Source organism: Myotis daubentonii, chromosome 11, assembly GCF_963259705.1.
Source record: "Myotis daubentonii chromosome 11, mMyoDau2.1, whole genome shotgun sequence".
Classification (NCBI taxonomy): Eukaryota; Metazoa; Chordata; class Mammalia; order Chiroptera; family Vespertilionidae; genus Myotis; species Myotis daubentonii.
Genome location: NC_081850.1, coordinates 55,340,325 through 55,354,690, shown reverse-complemented (window position 1 = coordinate 55,354,690; position 14,366 = coordinate 55,340,325). Strand labels below are relative to the sequence as shown.

The 14,366-nt window shown below is 41.6% G+C and overlaps 1 protein-coding gene across 2 annotated transcripts; it reads left to right on the top strand.

Moving 5' to 3' along the window:
- The first annotated feature begins 1,599 nt into the window (after window positions 1-1,599).
- On the top strand, window positions 1,600-13,618 carry TRMO (tRNA methyltransferase O). Of its 2 annotated transcripts, none has more exons than XM_059657445.1 (5): window positions 1,600-1,943; window positions 3,720-3,894; window positions 6,181-6,338; window positions 9,498-10,151; window positions 13,155-13,618. In XM_059657445.1, the coding sequence occupies exons 1-5, from the start codon at window positions 1,808-1,810 to the stop codon at window positions 13,412-13,414; spliced, it is 1,383 nt and encodes a 460-aa protein (XP_059513428.1). In that variant the 5' UTR covers window positions 1,600-1,807; the 3' UTR covers window positions 13,415-13,618. The 2 variants fall into 2 exon arrangements, with proteins under 2 accessions (XP_059513428.1, XP_059513427.1); XM_059657444.1 differs by having other exon boundaries at window positions 1,603-1,943; window positions 9,498-10,160.
- Window positions 13,619-14,366: the final 748 nt, after the last annotated feature.

The following is a 14,366-nucleotide window of genomic DNA, read 5'->3' as shown; positions in this document are numbered from 1 at the left end:
GGAAGTTAGGTTCAGCAAGGGCGCAATTGCCTAAGCTTTCTATGCAGACGTAGGCAACAGTAAAGAACAAGACAATCCTAGTCTCTTAAGCATTCATGGTGTAGAACAGTGGTTCTCAACCCTCTTGGTATATAAGAACCACTGGGGAAGATTTCGAAATTACGATGCCCAGACACCTCCCTGGGGCTTCTATTCACCTGCCTAGGATGACATCCAGACATAGGTATATTTTTTATTTTGATTTAAATGATTTTTTGAGGAACAACTTTAGAATTACATAAAAGTAAAGATAGTACAGATATTCCTGTATACCTCTCACCCAGTTGACATCTTCTTTAACCATGGTCCACGTACCAAAACTTAAGAAATTAAGATGTTACGTTACCTTGAAGAGGTAGCAATCCACTTCATTAGTGTTTCCAAGTCTGCTCTGCATTTCAGTACTTGTCACACTTGGTAATGAATGTATTTTTGTGTGTGTGAATGTCATTATATATGATGTCTAAGGCAGGGAAGGCAAATAAATACCTCATTTTCTACACTAGACTGTCCACATACTAAGGAAGACTGTCACTTTCCACAGCACCACCATCTAGTGGCAAACACAGCTATTACCACGCCAGTTTTACAATGTATATATAGCTCAGCCATCCTCAAACTTGTTTCTTCAGCTACACAGAGCTGTTTCCGAGTGGAAACAGAATAATTGCATTCTTTTCCAAATTGTCAAGTGCCTTTCTTTTTAAACCACGTTCTCTTTAAATCCTTGGCTCTTTCTGCTGATTCTTTTCTACTAGTGACCCATTAGTTCATAACAAATGAACAGGTTTAGAAACAGCTTTTTTAAAAAAATGGTTGTTAAGCTTTTAAGTCTGTGAACTTGTATGCTTTTGAATAATTTATATTGTAGGCAATATGTCTCCATCCAACCACCACGCCACGTGAACCAACAGGATAAAATGCCCAGAAACAGAAAAATGCATACAGAGAAACTTAAAATAGATAACAGATGATGTTACAAATGGGTAAAAGGATAGGCTACCCTACAGGGATAACTGCTCATCGAATGGGATTTAAAAAAAGGGTCCTCGTTGTCCCTCAGCTTCTCAGAGCTGCCCAGAAACAACAACCCTAATCCCTTCAATGCAAATGGCCTGTTGACTCTCAATTTCATTCTCACTTCAGTTTCCTTGAGGGAGGGAGCACAAAAACAGTCCCAACTTCTTAACCCCTAATCGGTATGGGGTTTCCCATCCATTTTATTTGAAGGTTTACCTGGGTTCCTTTCTGGTAAATCATTCTTATTATGGAAAAATGGGAGGGGAGCATACATACAAGTATGAATGTATGGGTATTCGCACCACCCAAGGAGAATTTTAAACATTTCCTAACATCCGATCATTTTGCTATTTGGTCATTGCATATACACATTCTCCCCCCGCCCCCACATTATTTTTCTTTAAATATTAGCGTTATGCACTTGATATGTAGGTTGCTTATTTGGAGACAGACATCTTTTAAATCTTCTTGATTGTGCCCTCCCCCCACCCCTTGGGAAGGGCGGGGACTCGGAGTCGCTGACTGCTCTGAAAGGGCTAGCAACTGCAGTGGGTCCGCGCGAGACAACTAAGACACCGGTTCGGTTCCGAGAGGAACCCCGTAACGGGAGAGGAACAGAGGATGACAAACACCTGCACAGTAAAGGTAACCTTTGGGCTGCCCGAAGACATTGCGCGCGCCCCATCCGCTGCGCCTGCGCCGGATACGACACCACCTTGCGGGTGCGACTGCTGCGCAGGCGCCAGGCATGCAGACCGGAACCGGAAGGCTAGAACGCGTGGAGTGGGCGCCTCTGTCACCTGTAGCCATGCGCGGCTTGGAGGAACCAGGGCGTCTCCCCACAGCGACCCCGTGCGGGTGCGTGAAGCCGGCTCTGGAGACAGGTAACTTCTGAGAGGCTGGCGATTTCGCCCTCGGAAGAGGCCTAGGTGTGGGCCGCCCACTTCACTGCAGAGAGGGACGAGAAATGCAAGACCCTGAGCTGACGTGCGTCACATTTACCGCGAAGGCACGGCTCACGTGGTTCGTCGACCACGTGACCCGTCTAGGCGGGCTGGATGACGTCATCGTGTTCCCCGGTAGCTGAGGTCCGCCGGGTCTTGCGGAGGTGGTTGAAGTGGCCTCGTCCCGTGTAACGGCTCTCGTAGGGAGCTTTTGTTCATGTAGGAGACAGACGATGTGTGCCGCTGGTGGTGTGCGGGTTAGGGATTAGTGCCGCCAGTGAGGTGCTTCCTGTAGGCAATGAGGAAAGCCTGGAAAGGCCAGAGGGAGGAAATAGTTTTAAACTGGGCCCGGAAAGATGAAATGAGTTTGCTTCTCTTTTTTTTCACCTCTGCATGTAGAGCAAACTATAGTAACTGTAGAAACTAGAGGATGCAAGTGGAAGGAAATTAGCCACCACCCAGAGAAAACCATGGTGAATATCTTGATGTTTGTTTTACTGCATACACCCTAGAAATATGAGTTGATATATGACCCCTAAAAACTTAAGATTCATAAAAATCCATGGTCAATCATTTTAATTTTAAGGGGTTAACTATTTTGTTTTATAGATGTCCTCTAACTTAACAAGTTCCCTATTATAGGGCATTTAGGGTATTGCCAGTTTTCATTGTTTTAAATGAAAGTTCTTGAAACTAAAATCTTTGTGTATGCTCTAAATGTTTGACTTAAATTTCTTAAAAGTACTGTTATCTGGTCAAAGGTTGTGCTCTTTTTTTTTTTTTAAAGTTGCACTCTACCAGATTACAAGTCTAGTATTTTGACGGGCAGGAAAGAGCGTGGCTCAGAGGTTCGTGGGATTAGGAAGCTGTAAATCCAGAAGTATTTGATGGAACAGGGAGTTTGGGGAACCATTGATTGGATTCAGATTATAGAGAACCTTGAACACCAGGCTAAGAAATGCACCATCTGTTAACAGAGGGGAAACATGGAAAGTTAAAGTTAGTAGCATAACATAGGGAACCCGGAGTCTGGAGGATTGGAGCAGTGTGTGTTGAGGAGGGGAGGGACTGGCAGAGGGGAGACAAATTATAACAAGAGTCATTTAATAGTCCAGGCAAGAAGTGGAAAGGACCTACCATTTGAACTTTTCTGCCTGCACAAGACTTGTAAATAAACACTGTGCACAAACCTCTACATCAGTAACTTACTGGTCTTTTTCTTACTACACAGTTAATATAGTTGTAATATTGTTAAAAGGAAGGAAAGCCCGAGCAAGGGCTGTAAAAACTACTCCTTGCTGAGCACCTTCTATTGTACTAGGTACTTTACATCTTCTGATAATCTTATAATTCTGATATAGGTGTTATTATCCTTGTTTTATAGATGAGAAAACAGATTTAGAGTCGTAAGCGATTTTGTCCAAGGTCACACAGCTAATGGAATAGCTCTACCTTGTTTTTGTCCTTTTTCTCTTCGATACTAGCCCTAACCCTCCCGTATTATTTAGGGAATCACTTCACCCCATTTCTCTGATTTTCATGCCAGTACTACTCCCATGGCATGCCTGTGCTTATTCCTATCCTGCATGTAAGAATCATGTTCTGTAGTTGTATAACACCTGGTAGGTTTTAAAACTATGAAATCAATGCCTTAGAAAAAATATGTTTTCATACACCTTTTGACTAATGATTTCTTACCTAATTTATTTTCTATAGGGAATCTTTTAACTGAACCAATTGGCTATTTGGAATCCTGTTTCTCAGCCAAGAATGGTACTCCAAGGCAGCCATCCATTTGTCCCCATTCAAGGGCTTGTTTGAGAATTAGAAAGAGCATCTTTAATAATCCTGAACATTCCTTGATGGGTTTAGAAGAGTTTTCTCATGTTTGGTAAGTTGTTTTATGGCGTTGGGCCAGAGCTTGCCCCTGAGTAAAATGTATTCCAGTTGATATGCAACCACTGATGGAGGCAGCCTTAGAGCCTGTCATCCAGACCAACCTGTCTATTGCATGAGATTCCTCTGCTGTATTTGTGCATGTGATTGTCTGCATAACTTGGACACCCTGCGGGAAGCTTGGGATACACTGAGGAGGCACGATCCTTTTGCAGTTGGCTCTCCTTGTGATCAACACCTTTCTGTTGAGCTGAAATCTGTAGACCCTCTCTATTCTGTCTATGGGTAGTCATTCTGTCCTCTGCACCAGCAGTCAGCAAGCTGTGGCCCATGGACCAAATCCATCCCACCACCTTCTGTTTTTGTACGTGTGTAGGAACAGCCACATGCATTTGTTAACGTGCTACAGCAGCAGAGTTGAATAGTTACAGCAGAGACTGGTTGGCCTACAAACCCTAAAATATTTGTTATCTGACTTTTTACTGAAAGTGTTTGGACCCTGCCCTATACCCATGAAGAATTAAGTCTACTCTTCTTAGAAGACAAAAGAGACCTTAGAAATCTGCATAGTTTATAAAGTGTTACCTGGGGACTCTTTCCCCCTCCCCACGTGGGAGTCTGCTTGTTTCTCAATAAATTTCCACCTTTTACAATAATAATAATAATAATAATAATAATAATAATAATAATAATAAAGTGTTACCTATATTAAAGCCTGTGTTTTATGTGTCATTTGGAATTCTTTTCGTCCATTCTTCCTCACCCCAACATCAGCAGTCTGAAGTGGTCTAATTTTACTGGTGTAGACCTAAAATTAAGTTTTTGTTCTGAAATAGTTAACTTTTTCATGTTAGTTTGGATAGATTAGAAAGAACATGGGTGTTCTGATGATGTAGTGTGTATGATCTTGATTGGATTATTTAAGTTAACATTGCTGATATAAAAAAAAATGGACTCAGGAGTATATAGATTTTTTTTCTTCTTAATTCTCCTCTTCTTCTTTTTCATCCCCACCTTCCAACACTCTTCAGGGATTATCACTGTTAACAGATCAGTATATATCCTGCCAGACCTTTTCTTTCTTTTTCTTTTTTGATACTCATAGAAGCATAAATATATACATACAGAGTGAGTTTTTTTAAAAAAAAACAATGGAATATGTTTTCTTCACTTAGTGTGTATATCATGACAGTACATATAGATTTACTTTCTTTTGCTTTAATGGCTGCCTGTTATTGCAAAATATAGATGTACCATGATTTGACTGTTCCCTTGTTAATGGAGACTTATTTTGCTATTACAGTCATGCTGTAACAAACCCCCTTAGACACATTCTTGGGCACTTGTATATTTTTATGAATAGGATATGGGAAGTGGCTGTATTGGGTTAGAAGGTGTACATACTTACCATTTTGGAGAGCTCCTGCCAAATTGCCCTCTAAAAAGCATAACCAATGTATACGTCAAGGGTAAATGAAAATGACCTTTTCCGTACACGATTGATAACACTATTTGTTACCAATTTTTTACATTTTTGCCTGACAGGAAAAAACAGTATTTTGTTTTTTTAGTTTAATTTTTTTTTATTATTAACAAAGTTTAACATCTTTCCATATGGTTGTTAGCTATTTCTCTTTCTTTTGTCAATTACTTTTTCATGGTCTTTGTTTCGTTTCCTATATTGAGTTGTCCTTTGTGATATGTAGGAATAGTTTAGATACCACAGATATTAACCCATTCATTGTCTATTATACACACAGCAAACATTTTCTCCTTGGATGACATTTTGTAGCACATAAACTTTATGATTTCAAATCTGTTAACTGCTTTTCTTCATAGATTCTTGCTTTTGATCTTGTATAGGAAGGCCTAGTCAAGTTGTTTAACATTTCTGAACAGCAATTTCCTCATCCTTAAAATGGGGAATAAGTTATACTTCTTAGGATTGTTAAGCAGATTAAATGATGTGAATATAAAAATGTCTAGCATACTGCCTGGCATATAACAAACACCTCATAAATATTGTTTATGGGGCACTTGACAAACATCTATTAAGTGCTTACTGTGTACCAGTCATTGTATTGGGACAAAGGATACAGAGATAAGACTCTTCCTTCATGAAACAGGAATGGTTTTTTTTTTCTCACGGATTACATTTTAATACCATTAAAAGCATTCTTTCTGATTTAATTTGTGGGGATTAAAGATTTTCCTCCGTCAACTCATTATGATAAATTAACTTGTGCTTTTTTCTTACTCAGTGGTTTGTTTTTTTCAATAGGATTTTGTTTGTTTTTCACAAAAATGGTCATTTGAGCTGTAAGGCAAAAGTTCAGCCTCCTAGGCTGAATGGCGCGAAGACTGGAGTTTTCTCCACGAGGAGCCCACATCGTCCCAATGCAATAGGACTGACCCTGGCCAAGCTGGAAAAGGTAGAAGGTACACATGTCGTTTTTACTTTTAACCTTTTTTTTCTTCTTAAAAAGAAGTCTTATAAAAACAGCATAATATGCAACACTGGCTGTTATTCAGACAAATACCGGTGATGTCGAGAAACATTTTGACATAAACTGTCAGGATGCGCAGAACTTATTTATATTGTTACATTTATCCAAGTTTAAATTATTTAAAAATAACTTTTAAGATTTCATAATCATTAAATTAGTAACCAAATTTTCTCTGACTTGGAAAGCAGTAAATACAAAATCTATTTGGATGCTTTCAAAATTTAACACACAGTAACTGGTCATACATGCATATGTGGTCAGCACATAGAGTGGTGGTGTGTCATTTCTTCCTTGCAGCCTGGAGGAAGTGAACTTGCATTGTGCTGCAGTTGTGTTTGTCAGCTGTGATTTGTGGCAGAGGGCCTGGGATGAATCACACTGTAGGGTCAAACATCTGTCAGATTGTAGACGTCCCTGTGTAGAATACCAGATTAGTTTTAACTCCCTGTTAATGTATAACCTAGTTTCTGAGCCAGACGATTTGGAAAGCAGGCATCCCTTCTTGAACTTCTGGCCTAATCAGCACATTTGTTAGAGAGGCAGAAGATGAAGCAGCAGGTGGACTGGAAGTCAGAAGACCGCTCCGGGCCTCAGCTTGCTTATTTGTTCAGTGGGCAAAGAAGAAGGATCTGCCCTCTCTGGAACGCTGCATGATTTTTTTGAGGATCTTATAAGACAAAAGCTCTAAGAGTACTTTTCAGACTTTTGGGTGCTAAAAAGATGAGAGCAGTTATTTTGCTTGTTCTTTCTCAGAACTTGAACTCCTCTGCTGGATTGTATTCAACCAGGCCTTGGATAGGTTTTCTGGAAAAATTCTGTAGCTGATCCAACTTGAGTTTTATTAATTTGTGATGACTAACCAACTTGGGTAAGCAGTACGAGAACATTTTATGATCATTTGTACACCCACACATATTTTCTGAGCACTGAATATGTGCCAGGCATTGTTCCAGGTGCTGGGGATATAGTGATAAACAGATCAGATAAAAATCCCTGCCCTACAGAAGAACTTAACACCCTAACGGGGGAGATCAAATCAGAAAGGTGAAAGGCAAGCACAATAACACTATAGTTACTGAATATGCATTATAGTGACTACTAGTGTTTGTGTGGTATGTACAGTTTATAAAGAACGTTCATGTGCGTTATCTCACAGTGGCTCTGTGGGTTTGATAGGGTAACAATCTCCATTTTATGGATGAGGCCACTGCTGTTCTTTGATATTAGATAATTTTAATAATAGCCTCTAGCCAGGGGGTAGTCTGACTCCAAATCCCATGTGCTCTTCCCTATGCTACAGTGCCTTTCTTTCTTCAGTAGACATTGTTAGGCATAATCACTTAGAAAGTACAAAAGGCATCTTTCCAAAGTTCCAGGCTCACTCACAGTAAGCATAATTTTAGAAATCAAAGTCCTTTGTTAATCATGTTTTTCTTTTTTTTTTTTTTTTAATATATTTTATTGATTTTTTACAGAGAGGAAGGGAGAGAGATAGAGAGTTAGAAACATCGATGGGAGAGAAACATCGATCAGCCGCCTCCCGCACATCTCCCACTGGGGATGTGCCCGCAACCCAGGGACATGCCCTTGACCGGAATCGAACCTGGGACCCTTCAGTCCGCAGGCCGACGCTCCATCCACTGAGCCAAACCGGTTTCGGCAATCATGTTTTTCTTAAGTGGAGACAGAATCCAATGTGATCATACATAGTTTTTCTGGCCAATTTCCCAAGGATCCAGTTAGTAGACTTAGACTGTGCACGAGTAGTAGGATCTGGAGAGCAGTTATGAAGTGAGAAAACAAGAGACCTGTTCTTAATATTTGGTAATGGTGACTTGTGTTCTGCGTAATTGTTTGATGGAGTATTAAATTTCAATTGCTGCATAACGTTATGCACTTATCAGTTTAAATAACACACATTTATTATGTGTTTAAAACGTTATGTTTTTGTGGGTCAGGAGCTGGGTTTTCAGCGTAGGGTCTCGCCAGGCTGCAATTAAGGTGTCAGCTGGGATGAGTTCTTATCTGGAGGCTTGACTGTGGAAGAATTCACTTCCAAGCTCACTCAGGTTGTTGGCAGAATTCACTTCCTTATAGTTGTGGGACGGAGGGCCCCAGCTTCTTGCTGGTTGTTGGTTGGTGGCTTGCCCTCCACCCCTAGACACCCCGCCTGCAGTTTCTTGCCACCTGGGCTATCCCTGCGTGGCTGCTTACTTCATCAAGTCCACATGGAGAGTCTCTTGAGTGAGTCTGCCAGCAAGCACAGGCATCTTAACATAATATAGTTACTGGAGTGATATCAAGTCACACTCAAGAGGACGGGATTGTACACGGCTGTGAACACCAGGAGGTGGGCTTCATGGGGACCACCTTAGAGTCTGTTTGCCACAATGGAAACCCTCATTGGTCCCACAGAGATACATTGAGGACACCAATGTGCCTGACGAGAGTTAGAAGCCCCAGTGATGCAAAGATGAGTCAGCCCCACCCAGTGCTGAAGGGCTCAACTGCTCACTGTCTAGGGCAGGGGTGGGCAAACTTTTTGACTCGAGGGCCACAATGGGCTCTTAAACTGGACCGGAGGGCCGGGACAAAAGCATGGATGGAGTGTTTGTGTGAACTAATATAAATTCAAAGTAAACATCATTACATAAGAGGGTACGGTCTTTTTTTTTTTTTTTTTTAGTTTTATTCATTTCAAACGGGCCGGATCCGGCCCGCGGGCCGTAGTTTGCCCACGGCTGGTCTAGGGAGAGAGACTCTAAGCCGGTTATTGCCGGACCACATGAAGAGGGCTCTAGGAGAAGTTTGTATACAGTTCCTCTAGAACACAAAAGAGTGCTTATGTCTGGGAGAGCCAGGAGGGCTTTGGTAGAAGAGGTGTTATGTGAGAGCCTTGGAGAGCAAGTGGGCATTTGACAGGTAAAGACGAGGATGGGTTTCCAGTGTATGTCCGCACCAGGTGTAAGAGAGCCTGGTACATAAGAGAACTGTGAGCAAGCTTAGGGAAGCATAGGTAGACGATGTCGGTTCTTCAATTGTTTACACTATTCTTCATTGTTATTTCTAAGATGTATTTTTCACATTATAGGTGGAGCTATATACCTTTCTGGAATTGACATGATTCACGGCACACCTGTACTGGACATAAAGCCCTACATTGCTGATTATGACTCACCACAAAATTTGATTGAGCCTTTAGGGGAGTGTAATTTACAGAATAACCAATATAAACCAAAAATTGTGTCCCGGTCTGATGCCAAGACTGACAGCCGTGCTCAGCAACAGCTCTCTGAGTGCGAGGAACCACAGCCCTGCGGTCGCACGAAGGAGAAGCCTACATGTCCCGAACACAGAGCTTCAGGAGAAAATGACACGCAACCCAAAGACACAGCTGAAATCCAGCAACGCTCGCCTGAGCACAGGGAGACAGCAGACTTGGGTTTAGAATCCAGAAGTGGTCAGACGCTGAGTGTGGCGGAGGAGCAGATGGGCCCAGGTCGCCTGGAGAAGAGCTTCTCAGAGGGGAGTGCAGATAAGCGGCCACGGAGAAGGAAAGAAGCAGTGGTGCCACAAGGAGGCAGTGCGGCGGTGCAGCCCGTGCCTCCTCACCGCCCTCCCCGGATGGCGGACGCAGCCCACCGCAGTGTGGTTCCCGCCTGGGTGCGAGAGGCCCCTGTGGCCACCTTGCAGGTCCGGTTTACTCCTCACGCAGAGATGGACCTTGAGCGCCTCAGTTCAGAAGGTGAACCAGGTACTTTCCATTTCTTATTTCTGAATGAGAGAGGAGCTTTTACTAGGAGGTTTAGCCAAATTTGCTATTTCTGAGGGTAAGATCTCTTAGCACAGAAACTGTCCACATAAAGTCCTAGCACTAGAGACATGCACTTTATTGCAGAAGAGGCCAGACTTTTACTTGGAGCCTGTTTTCTTTAACATGTGGTTCTTTAAAAACATTATCTGGTTTCTCCAGCCCATAGCAGATCCAAAGCAGCCATCTAGAATGAAGGACAGGCTGTGAAGAGGTGGGTGCAGTGGCTCCAATAGAAAGTAGCCAGTTTTGAAGGAGATGTCAGATTTCCTCTGCCCCTGGAGGGTTGTGCTTCTCATTCCTCCTAAGGCTTTATGTTTAAACAAAGCATTTGCTTTTTAAATTGATCTCCTTGTTAGGAAGTTTTGTTTATGAAAGTTGTTTTATCACTCGATACAGTTGATGGGGAGGAGGAAGTTCAGTTTTAAAAGGATTTTTGTGGTAGAACAAAGGAGTGCTCCCTAGAAGATACTTTATATTTATACTTGCCCTTTGTCTTGTGGTTATTGTTGAATGCTTCTTACTTTGGAAAGTTTTCTCTTTTTCAAACTATGGTGTTGTACTTTCTTAATTAAAAATAGTTAAAAAGAAATTACAAAATATAACTATAAACAGGGCTTGATTTATAACAGATAGCAGACTTTAGAGCCTGTATAGAAATAAGAAATGAGCTCAGAAGGTTCAGATTCTAGAAAAGATGAAAGATACTGAATGGAGGGAGAGGGGTTGGCACTGATAGAGTGCTGTGGGAACATGAGGGAGAGAAGGATTCTGACTTGTGCAGCAGGGAGACAATCTGGGAAGGCTTCCTAGAGGAAAAGGCATTTGAGCTTAGCCCAGAAGGATAGGTAGACAGGGTAGTGAGGGAAGACACCTATGCCAAATGAACAGCCAGGCAAAGGCCTGGAGCTTCTTCTACCAGACACACTGTTACTGAAATATGTGATGTGTTTTCTGTTGTTTCGTTTTTTATTTTTATTTTTATTTTTTCTTTTCTTTGTTGTGTGTGGATGTTTTTGGAACTCTGCTGTTTTGAGTCATTTTAGAGTCATTTTATGAGCCGTGCAACAAGGGAATCTTAGCACTGTGTTATTGGTCCTTGTTTTTGATCAAAAATTGAACTTCATGGCTTTACCTACAAACGTTATTTATTGGAGATAGCCTAGAGTGAATTTTGGCTGTTTTCTAAAAATTAAATTTCCTTTCAGAAGGATAGGAACCCACAGCCACTCTACATCAGCAGTTGCCAGCCGGTGGGCCGCGGACCACTGAGGGTCTGTGAGGTCTGAAAGGTTGGCGACCGCTGCTCTAGATGATATTTTGAATAGGGACAACATTGTTTAAAGCACATGCCTTTCTGGAAGGGTCTTGCCTTCATTTGGACATATATATTATGTTACAGCTATTAAAAATTAGTTCACTGTTAATTTTTTATTTAACTACTAGTGGCCTGGTGCATGAATTCATGCACATTGAAAGGAAATTAATTAGAAGAAGTATTTTATTATTGCTATTTATCCTTTCTCTATAATAGAAATGTCAACCAAATTCATGATCGACAATGACAGATGGAAACACATGTGTGTGATTGGCACCAGCAAGAGCTTTACATGTATTATGCATGCGCGAGTCAACTTAGCCTTTTATAGATATAGAACAAACTTGCTTAATTAGACCTGCTTCCAGATGTAGCTAAACTTTTTCCAGCCCGTGAAGCACCCCAACTTCTCTTTCAGGTAATTGTCAGCAACACAGCAGTAAATATCAACACGTAGCAGATTATTATTGTAGATCACGCAGGGAGAACAAAGGGTAAAATATTTAACTGCAGCAGTGTTTGACTATATTCTGCGCAGTGAGAAAACCTGAAGTCATTTTTAAGGTCCACCATTTCTTCTTTTCAGTCGGTTCAAGTTTCTAAGCTTTCTAAATCTCCGTTTTCCAGCTAATGAAAAGAAAATGGGATTCCACTGAGTCTCCTATCTACCTACTCCAGGATTTCTGTGAGGACCAAATGAGATGAGGCACAGGAAAACGCTTCACAGACATTTGGTTATAGTGTAAAGTGTTTCCACTGGCTATAAAGCAAGTCGTGTTCCTGGGCTGCAGAAACTGCAGGGAGGCTAGTCGACACTAGGGAGAGGAAGCTGGGCATTGCTACGTGACATAATTACCTGGACGGAGGATGGACACTTAGCATATTAGCCTTTTATATATAGATTTTACAATGCTATCAATGCAGGAAGTGTTGCTATTTGGCAGGGCAAACATCTGTTTGCCTGACATACACACCTGGGTGGAATGGGTTGGCCTGTTCTTTAGTGATGGCTTTGAACTTTCTCAGTGTATCTGTTCCACAGTTTTCACAAGGACTCTCTCATGTTCTGTTCCTTAGAGAATGTGGCGTCACTAACTGTGGGCTGTGTGACACCTGCTCTCAGAGGCAACTTCCCTTGCTTGCAGCTAGTGCTCTGGGCCTGTGTGGGTTTAGTCCTCTTCCTTGTGGCTTTCTGAGAATGCTGGGCCTGCCACGTATTTCCCTGATCATGCCTCCATTTATTCTGAGAAGAAAATGACAAGGAATTGAACTAAAGTCTACACTGATCATAGAAAAATGACATTTAGGTTGCCAGAAAATGAAAACTCAGCTCTCCTATTAAGGGACTAAGGAAAAATATCACCATGGTATCTTCTGTTTAGCAAGTGGAAATTTGGGGGACCCATAAGTTTAATGGCACTTGAAGGCTTCCTGAAGGAAAAGATATTACTCTAAGTACTACCTGAAGGTGACATTCTCTGTAATGACTGAATAGATTTCCAACCAGCCTTCATTTCAAGTGATACTCAAGGAACTAATAAAGCTCCTCATTGAAGTTTACTGTAATAAAATTTGGCCTGCGTGATTTTGAGCCTTAAGTTGTGTTGTTCTCATTGCAGGTGTCGGTCGGGCTTCATTTCAGTATTTTCAGTCAGCAGGGGAAGCAAGGCACGCCATCGAGGCTGTGTTGTCAGCCGACCCCCGGTCTGCATATCGACGGACGCTCTGCCAGGACCGCCTTTTCTACTTTACTGTGGACACAGCACACGTCACTTGCTGGTTTGGTGATGGCTTTGCAGAGGTCCTGAGGATCAAGCCGGCTTCTGAGCCTGTTCAGATGACTGACCCTGTGGAGTCCTTGGTGTCTCTGGGATCGTAAGTAGCTGCCTTCACATCGTTAAGACAGCCTGCTTGGCTTTGGTTGTGACTAGCCGATTTTTCGTACAGGCTAATGATGTGACTTCTTTTCAGAAAGCAGCAGCACTTTGTGGTCTCACTGCTTTGTTTGATTTGAGTTGTTCCTAATATTTATTTAAAAGACATGTCTTTTAATAAATAGAGAGAAAAAATTTAAAGAAATTGCTGTATGCTTCTTGACTGGTTAATATCAAAGAATGCAAAATGATGCTGTCTGAGTGATTTCTGAAAGGAGCTGGTTGTTCTTGGCATTTGATGAAATTGGGCAGAGATCATTTTAGCAGGGACTTGCAAGCTGAGGGGACCTGTTCAACAGTTCATATTGGTTTTCCTGTTTGGAAAAGCCTGACCTCTCTGTTTTATTCTAATCAAGCTGAGTTACTATATCCTGGGAAACTAACAAATAAAACACAAGTGGTTATAAAGATCTTAGAGATTAAACCCCTGTGCTTCAGACAAGCACACGTGTGCGCATGTGAATATATATTTAATCCTGATTCCAAAATAGAGTCTTAGATTTCTTTGTCTAAGAAAAAAAAGTCAACCTGGCCAGTGTGGCTCAATGATTGAGCATTGACCTATGAATCAGGAGGTCACGGTTCGATTCCTGGTTGGGGCACATGCCTGGGTTACGGGCCTGATCCCCAGTGTGGGGCATGCAAGAGGCAGCCAATCAATGATTCTCTCTCATCATTGATGTTTCTATCTCTCTCTCCCACTTCATTCCTCTCTGAAATCAATAAAAATAAAAAAAGAAGAAAAAAGTCACCCCCAGAAGCCTAAGAAAATAACTTAATTACTAGTTTATTTCTTATTTATTCTATGACTGTCTATTGGGTTAGATTTTGGTGATAAAATGAGATGAATATGATCCAGTTCTTGTTGCAAATCATAGTTAGTGGAGGAAAAAGACA